The 26,467-nt window shown below is 40.8% G+C and overlaps 1 protein-coding gene across 1 annotated transcript in view; it reads right to left on the reverse strand.

The window, feature by feature from the left end:
* Positions 1-26,467, reverse strand: part of BRCA1 (BRCA1 DNA repair associated) — a 1,073,265-nt gene that overhangs the window by 867,486 nt on the left and 179,312 nt on the right. The window contains exon 6 of the mRNA XM_053699586.1: positions 16,779-16,827. Within this exon, the coding sequence (XP_053555561.1) occupies positions 16,779-16,827 (49 nt within the window). The remainder of the gene's footprint in view (positions 1-16,778; positions 16,828-26,467) is intronic.

A 26,467-nucleotide genomic window follows, 5' to 3' on the forward strand; every position in this document is an offset into this window, starting at 1 on the left:
ATGGAAATAATGTATCTCCTCCTAAGTTGCTTTTAAACTAAACTTACAGGTACAATGTGTGCTAAGCTGAACTGCAAAACAAACAGGAGACATTAACAAGACATTTGAAGGACAGATAACTCTATAAAAAGGACCACTAAAAATGATTTAAAGGGACAGTCAAGTCCAAAATAAACTTTCATGATTCATATAGGGCATGCAATTTTAAACAACTTTCCAATGCACTTTTATCACCAATTTTGCTATGTTCTCTTGGTATTCTTAGTTGAAAGCTAAACCTAGAAGGATCAAATGCTAATTCCTTAGACCTTGAAGACCTCCTCTAATATGAATGCATTTTGACCACTAGAGGGTGTTAGTTCATGTGTGTCATATAGATAACATTGAGCTCACGTATAAATTCAATCCGGTGCTACACCTAATAGGACCACCCTTGACGTCCAGAAAACAGTATAGAATACAAGAATAAGGTGGCACACAGTTTTCAAAGGCTAAACCTTTATTGTCGAGCAATGTTTCGGGGCACCTGCCCCTTTCTCAAGCTAGTTTGTAAATTAAATAAACACGCCCTTTATAGGCCCATAATAAAAAAGGAGACCAATTACAAAACATGAGTGTGGTTTACAGGTATTGACATCACACAGCATGTGATTTTATATGCAATAGCACAAACAGAAAATAAAAAAAAAATATTTAAACCCTTGCACCCCATTGTAAGAATTGGAGACCTAATGAAAAACAAATGCAACAAGTTGCTAACCACACACATTGTTTAAACAAAATCACAAGAAAGAACACTAGTACTAGTATATCTTTGACTAACAGAGATCCACAAAATGTGGCAATTAAATCAAGGATAAGAGATCAAACTCTCTATTAAGCCCCTTAGGGTGCAAGTGTTTAATAGTCGAATCCATTTGGCTTCTCTGTTGAGGAGGTCCCTATTTCTATCACCCCCTCTAAGTTTTTTGGGGGTATTGTCACTTATTGTATATCTTAGTTGGTTGGCCTGGTGACCCATCTCAGCAAAATGTGCTGGGACTGGGAGATGTAACATTTTGTCGCTGCAAATCGTCTACTTATGCTGGCAAATGTGGTATCTTATGTTTTGGGTCGTCTCGCCGACATATAACAGCCCACATGGGCATTTCAGCGCATAAACAAAATGTTGAGTCGCAAGAATAGCAGCCTTTAATATGGTACTTTTTCCCAGTATAGGGATGGGAGAACACTCCCCCTTTAATGACATTGTTACATTGGGCACAACCCAAGCGTGGGAATGTGTCCTGTTTGGGGGTCCCAAAATGTTTTTGTTAGTCATCACTGCCAACTGTCTACCTATTGTGTTGCCTCTTCGATATGAGGCTTGAGGTACCTTCCTTAAATTCTTTAATCTCTGGACAGGCCACTTGTAATAAATACCAATCGGCTAGATTACGAGTTTTGCAATAAGAGCTGCACGGTACTAACTTGAAAGTTATTGTCACTGCTTACCTCCCTACAGCACTGCTATTACAGGTTTGCAAAAATCCAGCATTAGCAGGCAATAAGTGAGCGTTGAGCAAAATTGAGCTCCATACCGCACTCCAATACCAGCGCTGCTGTGAGATGTTTTTACGTGCTTGTGCACGATTTCCCCATAGACATCAATGGGGAGAGCCGGCTAAAAAAATAGCCTAACACCTGCAATAAAGGAGTGTAAAGCTCCGTAACGCAGCCCCATTGATTCCTATTGGAAACAAAATTTATGTTTACACCTAACACCCTAACATAAACCCCGAGTCTAAACATCCCTAATCTGCCGCCCCCGACATTGCCACCACTTACCTACACTTATTAACCCTTAATGTGCCGTCCCCAATGTCGCCTCCACCTACCTACACTTATTAACCCCTAATCTGCCTCCCCTAACATCGCCACCATCTACATTACAGTTATTTACCCCTAAACTGCTGCCCAAATGTCGCCGTCGCCTACATACAGTTATTAACCCACAAACTACCGCCCAAATGTCATCGCCACTTGTATTGCACTTATTAACCCCTAATCTGCCACCCCCAACATCGCCGTCACCTACCTACACTTATTAACCCCTAATCTGCCACCCCCGACATCGCCGCCACCTACCTACACTTATTAACCCCTAATCTTCCGCCCCCAAAGTTTCCACTATACTTAAGTTATTAACCCCTAACCCTAAGTCTAACCCTAACACCCACTAACTTTAATGTAATTAAAATAAATCTAAATAAAAACTACTATTATTAACTAAATAATTCCTATTTAAAACTAAATACTTACCTGAGAAATAAACCCTAAGCAAGCTACAATATAACTAATAGTTGCATCATATCTAGCTTAGGTTTTATTTTTATTTCACAGCTAAGTTTGTATTTATTTTAACTAGGTAGAATAGTTGGTAAATAATTATTAACTATTTACTAAGTACCTAGCAAAAATAAATACAAACTTACCTGTAAAATAAAACCTAACCTGTCTTACACTAACACCTAACCTTACACTACATTTATTAAATACAATTAAATAAAAAAATTATCAAATATTTAAACTAATTACATCTTATCTAATAGCACTATCAAAATAAAAAAATATATAAAACCCTAGCCTAAACTAAACTGCCAATAGCCCTTCCTTTTGCGGGGCATTGCCCCAAAGAAATCAGCTCTTTTACGTGTAAATAAAAATACAAACACCCCCCCAACAGTAAAACCCACCACCCACACAAATAAACCACCCAAATAAAACCCTACCCAAAAAACCTAAGCTCCCCATTGCCCTGAAAAGAGCATTTGGGATGGGCATTGCCCTTAAAAGGGAATTTAGCTCTTTTTCTGCCCAAACTCTAAGCTAAAAATAAAACCCACCCAAAAAACCCTTAAAAAAAAACCTAACACTAAGCCCCGAAGATCCACTTACAGTTTTTGTAGACCCAATATCCATCCTCAACGAAGCGGCAGAAGTCCTCAGCGAAGCTGGCAGAGGTCTTCATCCAAGCCGGCAGAAGTCTTCATCCAGACGGCATCTTCTATCTTCATCCATCCGGCGCAGAGCGGCTCCATCTTCAAGACATCCGGAGCGGAGCATCCTCTTCTTACGAGGTCTTCTGAAGAATGAAGGTCCCTTTAAGTGACGTCATCCAAGATGGCGTCCCTTGAATTCCGATTGGCTGATAGAATTCTGTCAGCCAATCGGAATTAAAGGTGAAAAAATCATTTTGGCTGATGCTAATAGGATTGAGCTTGCATTCTATTGGCTGTCACTTTGCCCATATAACAGTTGTTGAGAGTAGAAAGAATAGTGTCAGACCCTCTAATCAGACAGGTCAGAGCCAATAACATGAAGAGAAAATTTGTTAGCAGGGGCTGCAATGCTCAGGAACTTGATGACATTGAGAACTCTCTAAAAAGTCGACCAGTCAGAAAAAATACACCCAGCAACACAAGATTGAATTTTGTCAGCTCATATAATACTATGAGTAAGAGAGTATTTAATATCATTAAAAAAACCTTGGCATTTATTACAAGAGGCCTTTCCAGAGATTAAAGAATTTATCCCCTTAATGACCACAATGTACCCTGTATGCCACTGGTCGTTAAGGTTTTTTTCAGGACATAATAGCACAAGTCTAGCAAGAACACACTATTAATGCACTCCCTCCAGCAGGCTTTGTGGAATAGAGCAGTCTCAATGCTGGTGGCAAGACCGCGCTATAAAACAATCAAGTCCCAAAAAAAGGCCAGCGACATACAGGGTACGTCGCTGGTCCTTAAGGGGTTAAGGAAGTACCCAGAGACTCATAGCGAAGAGGCAACACAATAGGTAGATAGTTGGTCCGTGCGACACCTACCAAACCAAATAGTGGTACCCAACGGAAAAAAATTGGGACCCCAAAACAGGGCACATTCCCATGCTTGGGTTGTGCCCATTGTAACAATGTCATTAAAGGGGGAGTGATCTCCCATCCCTATACTGGGAAAAAGTACAATTTTAAAGGCTATTATACTTGCGACTCGACTTATGTTGTTTATGCTCTGAAATGCCCATTTGGGCTGTTAAATGTCGGCGAGACAACCCAAAAAATAAGAGACCACATTTGCCAGCATAAGTTGACGATTCGCAACGACAAAATGTTACATCTCCCAGTCCCAGCACATTTTGCTGAGATGGGTCATCAGGCTAACCAACTAAGTTATATGATTATTGACAGTGCCCCTAAAAAACTTAGAGAGGGTGATAGAAATAGAGACCTCCTCAACAGAGAAGCCAAATGGATTTGGCTGTTTGACACTTTGCACCCTAAGGGGATTAATAGAGAGTTTGATCTGTTATCCTTGATTTAATAACCACATTTTGTGGATCTCTGTTAGTCAAATATATACTATTATTCTTTCTTAAAACAAACAATGTGTGGTTAGCAACTTGCTGCATTTGTTTTTCATTAGGTCTCCAATTCTTACAATGGGGTGCAAGGGGTTAAATTATTTTTAATTTTCTGTTTGTGCTATTGCATATAAAATCACAAGCTGTGTGATGTCAATACCTGTAAACCACACCCATGTTTTGTAATTGGTCTCCTTTTTTTATTATGGGCCTATAAAGGGCGTGTTTATTTAATTTACAAACTAGCTTGAGAAAGGGGCAGGTGCCCCGAAACATTGCTCGAGAATAAAGGTTTAGCCTTTGAAAACCGTGTGCCACCTTATTCTTGTATTCTATACTGTTTTCTGGACTTCAAGGGTGGTCCTATAAGGTGTAGCACCGGACTGAATTTATGCGTGAGCTCAATGTTATCTATATGACACACATGAACTAATTTACAAACTAGCTTGAGAAAGAAATATATACTAGAACATCATCAGCATAAAGTGCTATTTTCAGTTCCAGATTCCCAATTTTAATGCCTTCAATCGCTCTTCTAATTTTCATAGCTAGTGGTTCTATTGCAATGTCGAATAAAAGCGGAGAAAGGAGACAATCCTGATGTGTGCCCCTTTGTAGAATTATATTAGGGGATTCTAAACCATTAATAAGTAGCTTCGTAGAGGAGCTATAGTACAAGTTTTCAATCAGTTTCAAAAAATTTTCCTTAAACCCAAAGCGTGAAAGTATGTTTAATAAATGATCATAATGTACTAAGTCGAAAGCCTTCTCAGCGTCTATTGTGATAATTGCAACATCAGGATAGGTTGAATTCATGCTTTCTTCTGTATTTCTAAAGTAGTCAAAGGTCAGAAAAAGTTTTCTAATTTTAGCTGCCCAGTTGCGCTTATTTAAGAAACCTGCCTGATCTGTGTGTATAATATCTTTTAATTCCTTCTGTAAACTCTTAGCGAGGATAGACGTTAGTATTTTATAATCCGTGTTGAGAAGCGCTATTGGCCTATTCTACTCCTTTTTAGATGGGTCTTTTCCTTGTTTAAGGATTAATGTTGTGATAGAAGCTGCAAATGATCTCGGGATTGGATTATTTTCTATGTAAAAAGAGTTAAAAAATTTAACTAGGTGTGTAGCAATCTTAGGGGCAAGGATCTTGTCTGGGCCGGGTTCTTTATCTGTGTGTAATTCCTGAATACATTGAGTAACCTCCAGATAAGTGATAGGAGAGTTAATTCTAGCTGCAACTTGGTTATTCAGAGTCGGTATCGAAAACCCCTTCCAAAATTCCTCACTGTTTAATTTATCTGATGCTTTAAGTGCAAAAAGATTCGAGTAATATTTGTGAAACAGCTCCGCAATATCTTCCGGAGTTTTAAATTTCTTGTCTTTATCTTTAATTAAATCAGTCATGGAGGTCTTTTTCCGGTTTTTAACTAGGTTGGCTAGTAGTTTTTCTGCCTTGTTCTCATGCCTAAAAAATTTCGATTGAAGTTTTAAATCTATATGGGACATATTGTTTAACAAAAAGGTATCTCTCAGTTTTTTTGGCTCTTGCATATCTAGACCAGTTTTCTTCAGCGTTTAGAAGGAAATAACAATTATAGGAATTAACCACTGCTTCAGTAACTTCCCTTTCTCTAGTTCTATTCTTTTTATTTAAGCTTGCCACATAGGCCAATATCTCTTCCCTAAGAACAGCCTTGGCTGCTTCCCAAAAAAATTATGGTTTATCCTGTGTATCTTGGTTTAAGTGTATATATTCCATTGATTTTCATATTGAACCAGTTCTTACATTTAAGGTTTTTAGATAAAAATTTAGGAAAAAAGAAGCGTTGAGGGCCAGTTTGTAATTTATGCATTGGTATTTCTTAGATAATTGGAGCATGGTCTGATATTGGAGTTATCTTTGTCTTTACCCCTAGCCTCCATGCCTTTTCATTGATCAGAAACATGTCGATTCTAGAAAGGGATTTAAAAGTTTTAGATTGGAATGTATAATCTCTAAGGCATCCCTTATGGTCTTAATCTGTTTTGACTTACTCCTCATTCTATCAAGAGGATGTTGTGGGGACATGTTAAAGTCCCCAGAAAGAATAAGGTAGCCTTCCATGATTTGCAGTATCGTAGACTGGAGAGAGGCCCAGAAATTAGAATTAAAGTTATTTGGTCCGTAAATATTGCAAAATGTGTAAATGGAATTTGCCATTTTTTCTTTTTAAAATTAAAAATCTACTTTCTGGGTCTGATAATTCTTCTAAAATTTTATAGCTCAAATTTTTCCCAAATAAAATTGCAAGCCCTCTTTTTCTATTTAAACTTGGTGTTGCTCGGATTTCGGCAAACTAGGATGCTCTCAGTTTGGCAGCTTCAATCATGTTTAAATGAGTTTCCTGTAGTAAAGCGATATATGTTTTTAACTTTTGGAGATTCCTATATATAAAAAAAAAAAAGATAAAGAAGAAATATTAATTTTTCTATTGAATATTTGTCAGCCAGCAGTTTCTCCGCCTCTAATGCCGAGTCAAAATAAGTTGTTCTGAATTCTGCTTTGATCAGTTCCCACAGACTGGGGATAATTCCCGCCGTTTTAGTGAGGTTTTGGCGGAGAAGTCCTGAAACAATAAAATTCTAGCTTTGTTGAAAAGAAGTGGCTGATTTTTACGAAAATACTGTAAGAACATTTCTTTATCTTTAAAAATCTAAAATTTGGGGGGGTATTCAGCATTTGTACAAGTGAGTGAATGATACATTTTGTCAAGTCTTCTGACATTATACTCTCTGGGACCCCTATAATCCTCAAATTGTTCCTTCTTGATCTATTCTCGAACTCCTCAATTTTATTCTGTAGTTTGATAATGTTAATATGGTTATTCTCTATTCTAGTTTCTTGAGAGCTTGACATATCCTCCAAATCAGAGATTCTCTGTTCAACCTCTTGTATTCTTTTCGCCTAACCTCTTTTGAAGAGAAGGATATATCTCGTTTAATTTCAGACTTAAGTGTATCTCATTTAGGATTCAAAGCTTCAATAATATTATCCACTAATGTTTGGTTCTCTTGCAAATTATGTATACTAATCTGAGCCCCCTCAGAATGTATCTCTGCTAATGTTTCCGTTGAGTTTTTAGCTCTTCTCTCTCAGTTTGTTCGCCATAACTGGAGTGGTGCTTTAGTGCGTGAAGGTGGAGTAAGAAATGTGTCCATGTACAGTTAGGTGAGGTGATCTAGGGTGATATGTTCAATTAGGTGTAGTAGAAGAAGAAAAAAAAAGGGTGATAAGTGAAGGTGAGAGTGAAGACGTGAAATAAAAAAAAAAAACATTTTATATAAAAAGTGAATCAAAAACCACCAATGGCGGAGAGAGATTTATGTATATATCTTATAGATTTGTGTACTTTTAACTGAAAGGTCAAAACCAAGAGTATAGGGCAAATTAATATTTTACAATTCCATGGTAGCTCAGGTTCTCGTCAATTGTAGTTGGGTATGGTCAACTATATTCAAAAAGTCAGCCAGCTGGCCATGGGTCATTCAATGAAAAAACTTAAGTCCAGAGATTGTAAAAACAGAATTTATGCTTACCTGATAAATTACTTTCTCTTGCGGTGTATCCAGTCCACGGATTCATCCCTTACTTGTGGGATATTCTCATTCCCTACAGGAAGTGGCAAAGAGAGCAAACAGCAAAGCTGTCCATATAGCTCCCCCTCTAGCTCCACCCCCCAGTCATTCGACCAAAGGTTAGGAAGAAAAAGGAGAAACCATAGGGTGCAGTGGTGACTGTAGTTTAAACAAAAAAATTTTTTACCTGACTTAAATGCCAGGGCGGGCCGTGGACTGGATACACCGCAAGAGAAAGTAATTTATCAGGTAAGCATAAATTCTGTTTTCTCTTGCAAGTTGTATCCAGTCCACGGATTCATCCTTTACTTGTGGGATACCAATACCAAAGCTTTAGGACACGGATGAAGGGAGGGAACAAGACAGGTACCTTAAACGGAAGGCACAACTGCTTGCAAAACCTTTCTCCCAAAAATAGCCTCCGAAGAAGCAAAAGTATCGAATTTGTAAAATTTGGCAAAAGTATGCAGTGAAGACCAAGTCGCTGCCTTACAAATCTGTTCAACAGAAGCCTCATTTTTGAAAGCCAGTGTAGAATGAGCAGTAATTCTTTCAGGAGGCTGCAAGCCAGCAGTCTCATAGGCCAAACGGATGATGCTTTTCAGCCAAAAGGAAAGAGAGGTAGCAGTCGCTTTCTGACCTCTCCTCTTACCAGAATAGATAACAAACAAGGAAGATGTTTGTCTGAAATCCTTAGTTGCTTGTAAATAGAACTTTAAAGCACGAACTACATCAAGATTGTGTAATAGACGTTCCTTCTTCGAAGATGGGTTAGGACACAGAGAAGGAACAACTATTTCCTGGTTAATATTCTTGTTAAAAACAAGAAAACCAGGCTTGGTACGCAAAACTACCTTATCTGCGTGGAACACCAGGTAAGGTGAATCACACTGTAAGGCAGATAATTCTGAAACTCTTTGAGCAGAAGAGATAGCTATCAAAAACAAAACTTTCCAAGATAACAACTTAATGTCTATGGAATGTAAAGGTTCAAACGGAACCCCTTGAAGAACTGAAAGAACTAGATTCAAACTCCATGTCGGAGCCACGGGTTTATAGACAGGCTTGATTCTGACTAAAGCCTGAGCAAACGCTTGAACGTCTGGTACCTCTGCCAGACGCTTGTGTAATAAGATAGACAAAGCAGATATTTGTCCTTTTAAGGAACTAGCTGACAATCCTTTCTCCAATCCTTCTTGGAGAAAGGACAATATCCTGGGAATCCTAATCTTACTCCATGAGTAACCCTTGGATTCACACCAACAAAGATATTTCCGCCATATCTTATGGTAGATTTTCCTGGTGACAGGCTTTCTAGCCTGAATCAGAGTATCTATAACTGACTCAGAGAACCAACACTTTGATAGAATAAAGCGTTCAATCTCCAAGCAGTCAGACGTAGAGAAACTAAATTTGAATGCTTGAACAGACCCTGTATCAGAAGATCCTGCCTCATTGGCAATGTCCATGGTGGAACAGATGACATGTCCACTAGGTCTGCATACCAAGTCCTGCGTGGCCACGCAGGCGCTATCAGAATCACCAAAGCCTTCTCCTGCTTGATTCTGGCAACCAGACGCGGGAGGAGAGGAAACGGTGGGAAAACATAAGCCAGATTGAAGGACCAAGGCGCTGCTAGAGCATCTATCAATACCGCCTTGGAATCCCGGGACCTGGACCCGTAGAGAGGAAGTTTGGTGTTCTGATGGGACGCCATCAGATCCAACTCTGGAGTGCCCCAAAGCTGAGTCAGCTGGGCAAATACCTCTGGGTGGAGTTCCCACTCCCCCGGGTGAAAAGTCTGACGACTTAGAAAATCCGCCTCCCAGTTGTCTACTCCTGGGATGTGAATTGCTGAGAGATGGCAGGAGTGATCCTCCGCCCACCTGATTATTTTGGTTACTTCCGTCATTGCTAGGGAACTCTTTGTTCCCCCCTGATGATTGACGTAAGCTACAGTCGTGATGTTGTCCGACTGAAATCTGATTAATTTGGCCGCAGCTAATTGAGGCCATGCCTGAAGAGCGTTGAATATCGCCCTCAGTTCCAGAATATTTATCGGGAGAAGAGTTTCTTCCCGAGACCATAAGCTCTGAGCTTTCAGGGAGTCCCAGACCGCACCCCAGCCTAACAGACTGGCGTCAGTCGTTACAATGATCCACTCTGGCCTGCGGAAACATATTCCCTGAGACAGGTGATCCTGAGACAACCACCAGAGAAGAGAATCTCTGGTCTCCTGGTCCAACTGAATGTGAGGAGACAAATCTGCATAATCCCCATTCCACTGTTTGAGCATGCATAGTTGCAGTGGTCTGAGGTGTATCCGAGCAAAGGGGACTATGTCCATTGCCGCTACCATTAGTCCAATTGTCTCCATGCACTGAGCTACAGATGGCCGAGGAATGGAATGAAGAACTCGGCAAGTAGTTAACAGTTTTAATTTTCTGACCTCCGTCAGAAATATTCTCATTTCTACTGAGTCTATCAGTGTTCCTAGGAATGGAACTCTTGTGAGGGGGGAGAGAGAACTCTTTTTGACGTTCACCTTCCACCCGTGAGACCTCAGAAAGGCCAATACGATCTCCGTGTGAGACTTGGTTCTTTGGAAAGTCGACGCCTGAATTAAGATGTCGTCTAGGTAAGGCGCCACTGCTATGCCCCGCGGTCTAAGAACCGTCAGGAGGGACCCTAGCACCTTTGTGAAAATTCTGGGAGCGGTGGCCAACCCGAAAGGAAGAGCCACAAACTGATAATGCTTGTCCAGAAAGGCGAACTTGAGAAACTGGTGATGATCTTTGTGGATAGGAATATGCAGATATGCATCCTTTAGATCCACGCTAGTCATATATTGACCCTCCTGGATCATTGGTAAGATTGTCCGAATGGTCTCCATCTTGAATGATGGAACTCTGAGGAATTTGTTTAGAATTTTGAGATCCAGGATTGGTCTGAAAGTTCCTTCTTTTTTGGGAACCACAAACAGGTTTGAGTAAAACCCCAGTCCTTGTTCTGCAATTGGAACTGGGTGGATCACTCCCATTGTACGTAGATCTTCTACACAGCGTAAAAACGCCTCTTTCTTTGTCTGATCTGTAGACAGACGAGAAATGTGGAACCTTCCCCTTGGAGGAGAGTTCTTGATTTCTAAAAGGTGTCCCTGGGCTACGATCTCTAATGCCCAAGGATGGTGTACATCTCTTGCCCAGGCCTGAGCGAAGAGAGAGTCTGCCCCCTACTAGATCCGGTCCCGGATCAGGGGCTACCCCTTCATGCTATCTTGGTGGCAGCTGCAGGCTTTTTGGCCTGTTTACCCTTATTCCAGCCCTGGTAAGGTTTCCAGGTTGCCTTGGGCTGTGAAGCGTTACCCTCTTGCTTTGCAGCCGGAGAGGATGAAGCGGGGCCGTTGCTGAAATTGCGAAAGGAACGACAATTAGCTTTGTTCTTTGTTTTAAAGGGCTTGTCCTGAGGCAGAGCATGGCTTTTTCCCCCGGTGATATCTGAAATAATCTCTTTCAATGCAGGCCCGAAGAGGGTCTTTCCTTTGAAAGGAATGTTCAAAAGCTTGGATTTAGATGACACATCGGCCGACCAGGACTTTAGCCATAGCGCCCTGCGCGCCAAAATGGCGAAACCTGAATTTTTTGCCGCTAACTTAGCTATTTGGAAAGCTGCGTCAGTGATAAAAGAATTAGCTAGCTTTAGAGCCTTAATTCTATCCATAATTTCCTCATATGAGGTCTCCGTCTGGAGCGAGTCTTCCAACGCCTCAAACCAGAAAGCAGCTGCAGTAGTTACAGGAATAATGCAGGCAATAGGTTGGAGAAGAAAACCTTGTTGAACAAAAATTTTCTTAAGTAAACCCTCTAACTTCTTGTCCATAGGGTCTTTAAAAGCACAACTATCTTCAAATGGTATGGTTGTGCGTTTAGCAAGTGTAGAAACAGCCCCCTCCACCTTAGGTACCGTCTGCCACGAGTCGCGCAAAGACAGAGTCAGGGATGGGGAACATTTTCTTAAAAACAGGAGGGGGAGCAAAGGGAACCCCTGGTCTATCCCACTCCCTAGTAACTAAATCCGCAATCCTCTTAGGGACCGGAAACGTATCCGTGTAAACAGGGACCTCTAGGTACTTGTCCATTTTACACAATTTCTCTGGGATCACTAAAGGGTCACAGTCATCCAGAGTAGCTAATATCTCCCTAACCAAAACGCGGAGGTGTTCTAGTTTAAATTTAAAAGCCAATGTATCTGAATCTGTCTGAGGAGGAACCCTTCCTGAATCAGAGACTTCTCCCTCAGACATCAAATCCCTCGCTCCCACTTCAGAACGTTGTGAGGGTATATCTGATACGGCTACCAAAGCGTCAGAATGCTCATAATCTGTTCTTAAAACGGAGCTATCACGCTTTGCGGGTAACACGGGCAGTTTAGATAAGAAGGTTGTAAGAGAATTATCCATGACTGCCGCTAAGTCTGTGTAAAAGAGTTAGACGCACTAGAGGTACTAGGCGTCGCTTGCGCGGGCGTAACTGGTTGTGACACTTGGGGAGAGGCAGACAGGCTACCCTCGTTACCTTCAGTCTGAGAATCATCTTGGGCCACATTCTTAAGTGCAACAATATGATCTTTAAAGTGTATAGACATATCAGTACAAGTGGGACACATTCTGAGAGGGGGTTCCACCATGGCTTCTAAACACATTGAACAAGGATTTTCCTTAGTGTCAGACATGTTTAATAGACTAGTAATATACACAAGCAGGCTTGGAAATCACTTTAATCAAATAAAAAACACAATTTGAAAAAAACATTACTGTGCCTTTAAGAGATAAAAAGAGCACACAATTTTACAAAACAGTGAAAAATGCAGCAATTCTCCTGACATTTTCACAGTATGTACCTAAAGCCTTAATAAGATTGCACCACAAGTTTTAAAATGATTAACCCCTTAATGCCCAAACCGGAGCAGTCTAAAGCCAACACCCGGTTAAAAATAGTACAGCACCCTTAGGGATCAGATTTGGGGGAATATAGCTTCTATAAGGCCCTCAAACAGCAGCAGGACCCTCCATGTGAAGCAGCATGAACTTCTCTGCAATTCTAACTGCACATCTGAGGCGCAAAATTAGGCCCCTCCCACTCTACTCCGGAGCTGTGAGGCCGAGTAAATCACTCTTAAGTGAATAAAAACCAGCCATGTGGGTAATAACCCCAGAAAGAACCCCAAAAGGACTTTCAAAGTGTTTACAAACGATATTTTTATTAAATAAACAATTGATTGCTCTGAATCAGTGTCAACCAGCATAATTAGCCCTGTTATGTAAGCATTCAATTCCTTACTAAGTCTGTGAACATAGCTTACCCTCCCCTCATGGGGATATTGTCAGTCTCTTCTAGCATTATCTCAGTCTTGTCTAGAAATAAATGACTGAACATACCTTATTGCAGTTCCCCTGCAAACTGTTCCCCCCAACTGAAGTTTTCTGGTACTCCTCAGTCCTGTGTGGGAACAGCAGTGGATTTTAGTTACAACATGCTAAAATCATTTTCCTCTCAGCAGAAATCTTCATCACTTTTCTGCTAGAGAGTAAATAGTATAAACCGGTACCATTTAAAATAACAAACTTTTGATTGAAGATAATAAAAACTACAATTCTAACACCACATTCACTTTACCCTCCCGTAGAGAGACCCTAGTGCTTAGAGCCGGCAAAGAGAATGACTGAGGGTGGAGTTAGAGGGGGAGCTATATGGACAGCTCTGCTGTGTGCTCTCTTTGCCACTTCCTGTAGGGAATGAGAATATCCCACAAGTAAAGGATGAATCTGTGGACTGGATACACCTTGCAAGAGAAATCTAGTCGTAAGTTCACACTTATTGTTTTAGATTTTTACTTGACCCCTCCAATTTTTAAAGATTAAGACCTTTTTATTTATTCCTTTCCACAAGGATCAGGTGGCCAGGGGATCACATATACCTGGGGCTTTATAAGTAGCCTAATAAAATATTAAGAGTATGTCTTATGGATAGGATAAAGGGTTATTTAAATAGAAAATGAAGAGAACCCTATATACAGAACAGATCAATGTTTAACACCTCTTGTTACAGTATAAGGGTCAATACACATGTAGTACAGCCTAGTCACTTGTATACAGGATTACATTCTAGACAGATATGCAATAATTGTATATTCAGTTAATTATTTTACATTTGTATTGTCCCTTCCTCCCCTGATTGGTGGGGCCTGTGTGCCTGATCCCTTGCTTTACCTGTTTTATATGGTCCCTTCAACAGGGATCCTATACGCAATTGTTAAATTATGGCTACAGCTATCTTAATAGTGCAGTGAAGTACTTTGGGGCTATTCTGTGAGAATCAATACCTGCTTTTCCATAAAAAGGGAAAACCGGGGGTACAAAGGAATCAGATGTTTTAACAGCTCTGTAGTAACTCAAGAATACTACTCATAAACCCATATAGTAAATTGTAACCCCTTATATGCAGGTTAAGGTCAGTATGAGAGAATTTTATTTGTAAAAATTCTGTAAAACATTTGAATGCCCTGCCTTTTATCTTCTCTTTTGTTTTTACGGATTTTACATGCTAAGGGCTACTCATTGCCAATGCATAGGGAAAACATAACATTTGAAAGAACTTTGTAAATAATTTGTATACCCTGCCTTTTTAGCAGATTCTGAGTGCCACTTCTAGCTTAGGCATACATTGTTATAGGTAATACAAGAAATAACCCTCTATAGGCCAGAAAGAATATCTCAGAGTGGCAAAAAATAGAAGAATACTGGTATATTATTGCATAAGTCTCTTCTCCTCCTTCCCTCTAACCCTCTTTTCCTTCCCCTTTCTTTTCTTATATTCCACCAGCTTTATGGTATGTCACAAAACTTGCCGTTTCTTCAGAAGGATTATATTGGGGTTGTTTTTATATTAGGGGGGAGGGAAGATGTTCAATTAGGAGGAAAACTAAGGAGTAAGACTTAAGTTAGGACAATGCTGGTTTGGGTTATCCTTTCATCTATGTATGTTCATATGGGCACCATTAAAAATTTAGTTTAGCCCTTATAAAAAGTAGAACTCAGTAGCTATGGTGTCTGCAGAAGAATAGAAGGTTGCCTTGCTATCCTCCCAAACCACAGGAGATATTTAACCATACAGATCAACAGCCGTAACACAGTTTAAAGGGTAGGCAGGTACTGAGGTGTCACCTGTCTATAGCTTACCACCTCTTCGCCTCTAAGGCCACAAGATTCACAGCCTTCTCTGTACCACTCTCTTCCCAAGGAGAGTTAAGGTTATCTGGGAGGGGGAGGTGGTCCATATCTGTAGTGGTGGTAGCATCTGTTCCTCTTTGTGCAGCAGTCCCCCACACGCAACACAAGTGGATGCGGGCCCGTTCCACTGTGGTGGCAGAGTTAGCTTTTCTGCTACACCAGGGACCGAAAGGTTAACGGCGTCTATTCCTCTAAATCAAGCGCTCTCCCACACACAGCACCAGTATGTGGGGCCTGCTTTCCAGTGTTGGCAAAAAGTCAGCTTTCCAGCGTTACCCAATTGTAGTAGGGCTCTGTGCACGCTGTTTCTGCGTGTTTGATTAGCGCTTGGGGAGACCCAGATGTTTCGGTGGGTTATGCCCTGCCTGCCTTAGTCACCTAGGCTTCCAGGCACGAAGAAGAGCGTCTTCCGCCAATGGGACAGAGCTAAGTCGATTGAGGAACAGCTATGCAGCGTGACTTGCTGTCTGGCTCCACCCCGGATTTCCTCTAAAAAAAATTATACTTAATATATACTTAACAATAGACACTGAAACATACCAGCAGAGGTTTATTAAATATGAGTATATTGAAGATCCATAGAGGAAGGTAAAAGACAAGTGCCTGCCACCAATTATGGTCATTTTAAGATAAATTTTCCATGAGGTTAAAATAATAATCACAAACCATACCTCAAATACATCCCTCTGACAAGCATTGTACTCTGAGAGGAAACCGGGCCTCAATATAGACTGTAAACCCCTCTTTCTGAAGTATCAAATCCACATCTTCATTCTTCGATCACCTTCAGCAGAGGCAAAGTAAAGACTGACGTATGTGTCAGGTGGGAGGGGTTTTATATGGCTCTTGGGAATTTTTGCCTCCTCCTAGTGGTAAGGAAGAGTAATTCCCAGGAGTAAGGGATTGTTGACTCTCACCAACTGTATAAAATAAATGTAGCTTAGAAACAAACTAACCGTTTTAAACGGACAGTCTGTCATCATAAAGTCTTATTTTAGAAAAAGCTGCAAATAGCCTCCTGCATCCCTTCTATATCATGCAGCAAGAACAGTTAAAAGTTATTTTAAAATAAATAGTGTTTCTGGCCAGTTTGAAATGGCTGCCAAGCTCAGCCCACTGATGATATCACTATTTGGGTTGCATCTAGGCATTCTGCTATATAGCATTGGTAGCCTGTTAAATTCAACTAGTGAGCCTTCTGTGATTGGATGCCAAATGCATCCCAGATCATGATGTCATCAGTGGGCTGAGCTTGGCAGCCATTTCATATTGGCCAGAAACACTATATATTTTAAAATATGTTTTTACTGTTCCTGCTGCATGATATAGAAAGGGTGCAGGAGGTTATTTGCAGCTTAATCTAAGATAAGACATTAAGATGTCTAAGGTGTAGACTGTCCCTTTAAACTGGTCACAATAAGCATTCAGTTCTATAAAATATATATTCACACACGTCATTTGCTCTGCTTACCCCAAACTGTCAGCTTTCTTGAGTAAATCATCCTCAGAGGAGTCCGACACTAAAATCAAACAATTAAAGCTAGAATTAAAGTTCTGGCAAAAACTGACAGCACATTAATTATGTTGTAGGATTAAAATGCAAATATATGCAGCTTGAAAATTAAACGTGCATCTTTATAACGAGCAGTTTTCTTTTATCTGGTTCACATTAACACCTAATGCCAGCGAAGCAAGAAAAAATAATTTATGCTTACCTGATAAATTACTTTCTCCAACGGTGTGTCCGGTCCACGGCGTCATCCTTACTTGTGGGATATTCTCTTCCCCAACAGGAAATGGCAAAGAGTCCCAGCAAAGCTGGTCACATGATCCCTCCTAGGCTCCGCCCACCCCAGTCATTCGACCGACGGACAGGAGGAAATATATATAGGAGAAATCATATGATACCGTGGTGACTGTAGTTAGAGAAAATAATTCATCAGACCTGATAAAAAAAACCAGGGCGGGCCGTGGACCGGACACACCGTTGGAGAAAGTAATTTATCAGGTAAGCATAAATTCTGTTTTCTCCAACATAGGTGTGTCCGGTCCACGGCGTCATCCTTACTTGTGGGAACCAATACCAAAGCTTTAGGACACGGATGAAGGGAGGGAGCAAATCAGGTCACCTAAACGGAAGGCACCACAGCTTGCAAAACCTTTCTCCCAAAAATAGCCTCCGAAGAAGCAAAAGTATCAAATTTGTAAAATTTGGCAAAAGTGTGCAGTGAAGACCAAGTCGCTGCCTTACATATCTGGTCAACAGAAGCCTCGTTCTTGAAGGCCCATGTGGAAGCCACAGCCCTAGTGGAGTGAGCTGTGATTCTTTCAGGAGGCTGCCGTCCGGCAGTCTCATAAGCCAATCGGATAATGCTTTTAAGCCAAAAGGAAAGAGAGGTAGAAGTCGCTTTTTGACCTCTCCTTTTACCAGAATAAACAACAAACAAGGAAGATGTTTGTCTGAAATCTTTAGTAGCCTCTAAATAGAATTTTAGAGCACGGACTACGTCCAAATTGTGTAACAAATGTTCCTTCTTTGAAACTGGATTCGGACACAAAGAAGGTACAACTATCTCCTGGTTAATATTTTTGTTGGAAACAACTTTCGGAAGAAAACCAGGCTTAGTACGCAAAACCACCTTATCTGCATGGAACACCAGATAGGGCGGAGAACACTGCAGAGCAGATAACTCTGAAACTCTTCTAGCAGAAGAAATTGCAACCAAAAACAAAACCTTCCAAGATAATAACTTAATATCTACGGAATGTAAGGGTTCAAACGGAACCCCTTGAAGAACTGAAAGAACTAGATTTAGACTCCAGGGAGGAGTCAAAGGTCTGTAAACAGGCTTGATTCTAACCAGAGCCTGAACAAATGCTTGAACATCTGGCACAGCTGCCAGCCTTTTGTGAAGTAAAACAGATAAAGCAGAGATCTGTCCCTTCAGAGAACTTGCAGATAATCCTTTATCCAAACCTTCTTGTAGAAAGGATAGAATCTTAGGAATTTTTATCTTGTTCCATGGGAATCCTTTAGATTCACACCAACAGATATATTTTTCCATATTTCATGGTAAATTTTTCTAGTTACAGGCTTTCTGGCCTGAATCAGAGTATCTATTACAGAATCTGAAAACCCACGCTTTGATAAAATCAAGCGTTCAATCTCCAAGCCGTCAGTTGGAGGGAAACCAGATTCGGATGTTCGAATGGACCTTGAACAAGAAGGTCCTGTCTCAAAGGTAGCTTCCATGGTGGAGCCGATGACATATTCACCAGGTCTGCATACCAAGTCCTGCGTGGCCACGCAGGAGCTATCAAGATCACCGAAGCCCTCTCCTGATTGATCCTGGCTACCAGCCTGGGAATGAGAGGAAACGGTGGGAATACATAAGCTAGGTTGAAGGTCCAAGGTGCTACTAGTGCATCTACTAGAGTCGCCTTGGGATCCCTGGATCTGGACCCGTAGCAAGGAACCTTGAAGTTCTGACGAGACGCCATCAGATCCATGTCTGGAATGCCCCATAATTGAGTTATTTGGGCAAAGATTTCCGGATGGAGTTCCCACTCCCCCGGATGGAATGTCTGACGACTCAGAAAATCCGCTTCCCAATTTTCCACTCCTGGGATGTGGATTGCAGACAAGTGGCAGGAGTGATCCTCCGCCCATTGAATTATTTTGGTCACTTCTTCCATCGCCAGGGAACTCCTTGTTCCCCCCTGATGATTGATATATGCAACAGTCGTCATGTTGTCTGATTGAAACCTTATGAATTTGGCCTTTGCTAGTTGAGGCCAAGCTTTGAGAGCATTGAATATCGCTCTCAGTTCCAGAATGTTTATCGGGAGAAGAGATTCTTCCCGAGACCATAGACCCTGAGCTTTCAGGGATTCCCAGACCGCACCCCAGCCCACCAGGCTGGCGTCGGTCGTGACAATGACCCACTCTGGTCTGCGGAAGCTCATTCCCTGTGACAGATTGTCCAGGGTCAGCCACCAACGGAGTGAATCTCTGGTCTTTTGATCTACTTGAATCGTCGGAGACAAGTCTGTATAATCCCCATTCCACTGTCTGAGCATGCACAGTTGTAATGGTCTTAGATGAATTTGTAGTAAGAAGTGAATACAGCGCCAACAAGAGGCCAAGGGATAAATATACTCACAGAGAGATAAAAGAAGATTATTTAATGAACCATGTTAAAAAGCATCAGTAATAAAAGACTATATATAAAAAATGTGAAAAGCACATATAAATAAAATTACAAATACAGGAATATCTTACAGAAGCGGCTCAAAGGGCCAAAGCTGATAATTACAATAAAAACAGAGGTAATAACAGGTGATCAGTGTGAGTGGTACACTAGAATAAGAGTGTATACTAATAAAACAGAATTAGCCTAAGTACAACTGTAGCAAGTGCATCAAGCAAAAAACTAATAAACAATAATACAAACAATAGTGTTCAAAATTAGTGTTACAAAAATAGTGTTCCAAAAAATAGAAAAATGCACTGCAGTGCAAAAAAAGGGGGGTAGCAAAATAATTGTATATATACAATCAAATAGTGAGTGAGTGCAAATGGATATAAAAATGCTAGCTACTTAATCCACTGAGGTTAAGATATAATTAAATAAAATACACATTATGCAATAACATAAAAAATAAAATACACAATATGCAATAACATAAAAAATAAAATATAAAATATAATCCAAAAAAGTGTTCAAAAAGTTGATCAACAAATGTTAGTGAAGAACAAAAATAAGTCAATCAAAAAAAATAATAATAAGTCAATCAAAAAAAAAAAAAATGGAAAAAATGGGTGATGAAAAGCAAGGTGAAAGTGAGGAAATTGATTCCTTCCAATGTTAGTTACTTTAACAGATCCAAATTCCTGAGTGTGGTTGCTGAAGTAGCTGATTGGATCCTAGCACCTGTCAGCTGCTCCTATGGTATCCTAAAAAGTGTCCCTGTAAAAAAAGAAATTCACAACATAGTGTATCCAATATGAGAATGAAGTAAAGATTAAAGTAATGCTTACCAATATGTCAACGCGTTTCTGCCCTCAAAAAAGGGCCTTTCTCAAGACTAGAATATTGGTAATGGCAGCTGGCCTTATATACAGTTTAGAAGTAGCCTATATGGTAGTTTAATTGATTAATTGTATTGTTTGGGCGCCAAATCCCTCCACTTCCTGTGTAACATCTAAAAGATTCCCCCATAAAGTGTAGCATCACTTCCTGTGTAACATCTAAAAGATTCCCCTCCACTTCCTGTGTAACATCTAAAAGATTCCCCCATAAAGTGTAGCATCACTTCCTGTGTAACATCTAAAAGATTCCCCTCCACTTCCTGTGTAACATCTAAAAGATTCCCCCATAAAGTATAGCATCACTTCCTGTGTAACATCTAAAAGATTCCCCCATAAAGTGTAGCATCACTTCCTGTGTAACATCTAAAAGATTCCCCTCCACTTCCTGTGTAACATCTAAAAGATTCCCCCATAAAGTGTAGCATCACTTCCTGTGTAACATCTAAAAGATTCCCCTCCACTTCCTGTGTAACATCTAAAAGATTCCCCCATAAAGTATAGCATCACTTCCTGTGTAACATCTAAAAGATTCCCCCATATGGCAAACCGGAAGTATATAAATTTGCCGGATTAATTTTATACATATCTAAATATATAGGTCATTCAAAAGGCATGTATATGGCCTTAGATTTATCCAGTTGTTTCTTTCTCAATTGCCGGTATCTTTGTTTTGGCTTACCAGTTTCAAGCCCAGTATCGGAGCTACCCGGTAGTGACGTAACCGTTGAAGTCACTTCCGGTCCGGCGATATTACATAGACAAGCCGCTAGCAACATTAGCATGCTTTGGATTGCAGACAAGTGGCAGGAGTGATCCTCCGCCCATTGAATTATTTTGGTCACTTCTTCCATCGCCAGGGAACTCCTTGTTCCCCCCTGATGATTGATATATGCAACAGTCGTCATGTTGTCTGATTGAAACCTTATGAATTTGGCCTTTGCTAGTTGAGGCCAAGCTTTGAGAGCATTGAATATCGCTCTCAGTTCCAGAATGTTTATCGGGAGAAGAGATTCTTCCCGAGACCATAGACCCTGAGCTTTCAGGGATTCCCAGACCGCGCCCCAGCCCACCAGGCTGGCGTCGGTCGTGACAATGACCCACTCTGGTCTGCGGAAGCTCATTCCCTGTGACAGATTGTCCAGGGTCAGCCACCAACGGAGTGAATCTCTGGTCTTTTGATCTACTTGAATCGTCGGAGACAAGTCTGTATAATCCCCATTCCACTGTCTGAGCATGCACAGTTGTAATGGTCTTAGATGAATTCGTGCAAAAGGAACTATGTCCATTGCTGCAACATCAATCCTATTACTTCCATGCACTGCGCTATGGAAGGACGAAGAACAGAATGAAGTACTTGACAAGAGCTTTGAATTTTTGATTTTCTGACCTCTGTCAGAAAAATCCTCATTTCTAAGGAATCTATTATTGTTCCCAAGAAGGGAACTCTTGTTGACGGGGACAGAGAACTTTTTTCTTTGTTCACCTTCCATCCGTGAGATCTGAGAAAGGCTAGGACGATGTCCGTATGAGCCTTTGCTTTTGACAGAGACGACGCTTGAATCAGGATGTCGTCCAAGTAAGGTACTACTGCAATGCCCCTTGGTCTTAGAACCGCTAGAAGGGACCCTAGTACCTTTGTGAAAATCCTTGGAGCAGTGGCTAATCCGAATGGAAGTGCCACAAACTGGTAATGCTTGTCCAGAAAAGCGAACCTTAGGAACTGATGATGTTCCTTGTGGATAGGAATATGTAGGTACGCATCCTTTAAATCCACGGTAGTCATAAATTGATTTTCCTGGATAGTAGGTAGGATCGTTCGAATAGTTTCCATTTTGAACGATGGAACCTTGAGAAATTTGTTTAGGATCTTGAGATCCAAAATTGGTCTGAATGTTCCCTCTTTTTTGGGAACTATGAACAGGTTTGAATATAAACCCATCCCTTGTTCTCTTATTGGAACTGGATGAATCACTCCCATCTTTAACAGGTCTTCTACACAATGTAAGAATGCCTGTCTTTTTATTTGGTTTGAAGATAATTGAGACCTGTGGAACCTTCCCCTTGGGGGTAGTTCCTTGAATTCCAGGAGATAACCTTGAGAAACTATTTCTAGCGCCCAAGGATCCTGAACATCTCTTGCCCAAGCCTGAGCAAAGAGAGAAAGTCTGCCCCCCACCAGATCCGGTCCCGGATCGGGGGCCATCCCTTCATGCTGTTTTGGTGGCAGTGGTAGGCTTCTTGGCCTGCTTACCCTTGTTCCAGCCTTGCATTGGTCTCCAGGCTGGTTTGGGTTGTGAAGTATTACCCTCTTGCTTAGAGGATGTAGAATTAGAGGCTGATCCGTTTCTGCGAAAGGGACGAAAATTAGGCTTATTTTTAGCCTTAAAAGACCTATCCTGTGGGAGGGTGTGGCCCTTTCCCCCAGTGATGTCTGAAATAATCTCTTTCAAATCAGGTCCAAATAATGTTTTACCCTTGAAAGGGATGTTAAGCAATTTTGTCTTGGAAGACACATCCGCTGACCAAGACTTTAGCCAAAGCGCTCTGCGCGCCACGATAGCAAACCCTGAATTTTTCGCCGCTAATCTAGCTAATTGCAAAGCGGCATCTAAAATAAAAGAGTTAGCCAATTTAAGTGCTTGAACTCTGTCCATAACCTCCTCATACGAAGATTCTTTATTGAGCGACTTTTCTAGTTCCTCGAACCAGAAACACGCTGCCGTAGTGACAGGAACAATGCATGAAATTGGTTGTAGAAGGTAACCTTGCTGAACAAAAATCTTTTTAAGCAAACCCTCTAATTTTTTATCCATAGGATCTTTGAAAGCACAACTATCTTCGATAGGAATAACATAATTTATGTAAGAACTTACCTGATAAATTCATTTCTTTCATATTAGCAAGAGTCCATGAGCTAGTGACGTATGGAATATACATTCCTACCAGGAGGGGCAAAGTTTCCCAAACCTTAAAATGCCTATAAATACACCCCTCACCACACCCACAATTCAGTTTAACGAATAGCCAAGAAGTGGGGTGATAAGAAAAAAGTGCGAAAGCATATAAAATAAGGAATTGGAATAATTGTGCTTTATACAAAAAAATCAAAACCACCACAAAAAAGGGCGGGCCTCATGGACTCTTGCTAATATGAAAGAAATGAATTTATCAGGTAAGTTCTTACATAAATTATGTTTTTTTTTCATGTAATTAGCAAGAGTCCATGAGCTAGTGACGTATGGGATAATGATTACCCAAGATGTGGATCTTTCCACACAAGAGTCACTAGAGAGGGAGGGATAAAATAAAGACAGCCAATTCCTGCTGAAAATAATCCACACCCAGAATAAAATTTTAATGAAAAAACATAAGCAGAAGATTCAAACTGAAACCACTGCCTGAAGTACGTTTCTACCAAAAACTGCTTCAGAAGAAGAAAACACATCAAAATGGTAGAATTTAGTAAAAGTATGCAAAGAGGACCAAGTTGCTGTTTTGCAAATCTGATCAACCGAAGCTTCATTCTTAAACGCCCAGGAAGTAGAAACTAACCTAGTAGAAGGAGCTGTAATCCTTTGAGGCGGAGTGTTACCCGACTCAACATAGGCATGATGAAATAAAGATTTCAACCAAGATGCCAAAGAAATGGCAGAAGCTTTCTGGTCTTTTCTAGAACCGGAAAAGATGACAAATAGACTAGAAGTCTTTCGGAAAGACTTAGTAGCTTCAACATAATATTACAAAGCTCTAACAGCATCCAAAGAATACAATGATTTCTCCTTAGAATTCATAGGATTAGGACATAATGAAGGAACCACAATTTCTCTACTAATGTTGTTAGAATTCACAACCTTAGGTAAAAAATTCAAAAGAAGTTCGCAGCACCGCCTTATCCTGATGCAAAATCAGAAAAGGAGACTCACAAAAAAGAGTAGATAATTCAGAGACTCTTCTGGCAGAAGAGATGGCCAAAAGAAACAAAACTTTCCAAGAAAGTAATATAACGACCAAAGAATGCATGGGTTCAAAAGGAGGAGCTTGAAGAGCCCCCAGAACCAAATTCAAACTCCAAGGAGGAGAAATTGACTTAATGACAAGTTTTATACGAACCAAAGGTTGTACAAAACAATGAATATCAGGAAGATTAGCAATCCTTCTGTGAAAAAGAACAGAAAGAGCAGAGATTTGTCTTTCAAGAAACTTGCGGACAAACCTTTATCTAAACCATCCTGAAGAAATATAAGTCTTCCAGACTCTATAATATATCTCTCTAGATACAGATTTACGAGCCTGTCACATAGTATCAATCACAGAGTCAGAGAAACCTCTTTGACCAAGAATCAAGCGTTCAAACTCCACACCTTAAAATTAAGGTTTTGAGATCCTGATGGAAAAAAGAACCTTGAGACAGAAAGACTGGTCTTAACGGAAGAGTCCACAGCTGGCAAGAGGCCATCCGGACAAGATCCGCATACCAAAACCTGTGAGGCCATGCTGGAGCTACCAGCAGGACAAACGAGCATTCCTTTAGAATATCGGAGAATACCCTTGGAAGAAGAACTAGAGGCGGAAAGATATAGGCAGGATGATACTTGTAAGGAAGAGATAATGCATCCACTGCCTCCGCCCGAGGATCCCGGGATCCGGACAGATACCAGGGAAGTTTCTTGTTTAGATGAGAAGCCATCAGATCTATTTCTGGGAGTTCCCACATTTGAACAATCTGAGGAAATACCTCTGGGTGAAGACCATTCGCCCAGGTGCAACGTTTGGCGACTGAGATAATCCGCTTTCCAATTGTCCATACCTGGGATATGAACCGCAGAGATTAGACAGGAGCTGGATTCCGCCCAAACCAAAATTTGAGATACTTCTTTCATAGCCAGAGGACTGTGAGTCCCTCCTTGATGATTGATGTATGCCACAGTTGTGACATTGTCTATCTGAAAACAAATGAACAACTCTCTCTTCAGAAGAGGCCAAGACTGAAGAGCTCTGAAAATTGCACGGAGTTCCAAAATATTGATCGGAAATCTCACCTCCTGAGATTCCCAAACCCCTTGTGCCGTCAGATACCCCCACACAGCTCCCCAACCTGTAAGACTTGCATCTGTTGAGATTATAGTCCAGGTTGGAAGAACAAAGAAGCCCCCTGAACTAAACAATGGTGATCTGTCCACCATGTCAGAGAGTGTCGTATAATCGGTTTAAAGATATTAATTGAGATATCTTTGAGTAATCCCTGCACCATTGGTTCAGCATACAGAGCTGAAGAGGTCGCATGTGAAAACGAGCAAAGGAGATCGCATCTGATGCGGCAGTCCTAAGACCCAACATTTCCATGCATAAGGCTACCAAAGGGAATGATTGTGACTGAAGGTTTTGACAAGCTGATATCAATGTTAAACTTCTCTTGTCTGACAAGGACAGAGTCATAGACACTGAATCTATCTAGAAACCTAAAAAGGTTACCCTTGTCTGAGGAATCAATGAACTGATTGGTAAATTGATCCTCCAACCATGAACTTGAAGAAACAACACAAGTCGATTCGTATGAGATTCTTCGAAAATGAGAAGACTGAGCAAGTACCCAGATATCGTCCAATAAGGAAATACCAAAACCCTGTTCTCTGATTACAGAAAGAAGGGCACCGAGAACCTTTGAAAAAAATTCTTGGAACTGAGGCTAGGCCAAACGGTAGAGCCACAAAACTGGTAATGCTTGTCTAAAAAGAGAATCTCAGACACTAAAAGTGATCTGGATGAATCGGAATATGCAGATACACATCCTGTAAATCTATTGTAGACATATAATGTCCTTGCTAAACAAAAGGCAGGATAGTCATACAGTAACCATCTTTAATGTTGGTATCCTTACATAACGATTCAATATTGATAGATCCGGAACTGGTCTGAAGGAACTGACCTTCTTTGGTACAATGAAGAGATAAAATAAAACTCCAGCCCCTGTTCCAGAACTGGAACTGGCATAATTACTCCAGCCAACTCTAGATCTGAAACACATTTCAGAAATGCTGAGCCTTTGCTGTGTTAACTGGGACACGGGA

Source organism: Bombina bombina, chromosome 1, assembly GCF_027579735.1.
Source record: "Bombina bombina isolate aBomBom1 chromosome 1, aBomBom1.pri, whole genome shotgun sequence".
NCBI lineage: Eukaryota > Metazoa > Chordata > Amphibia > Anura > Bombinatoridae > Bombina > Bombina bombina.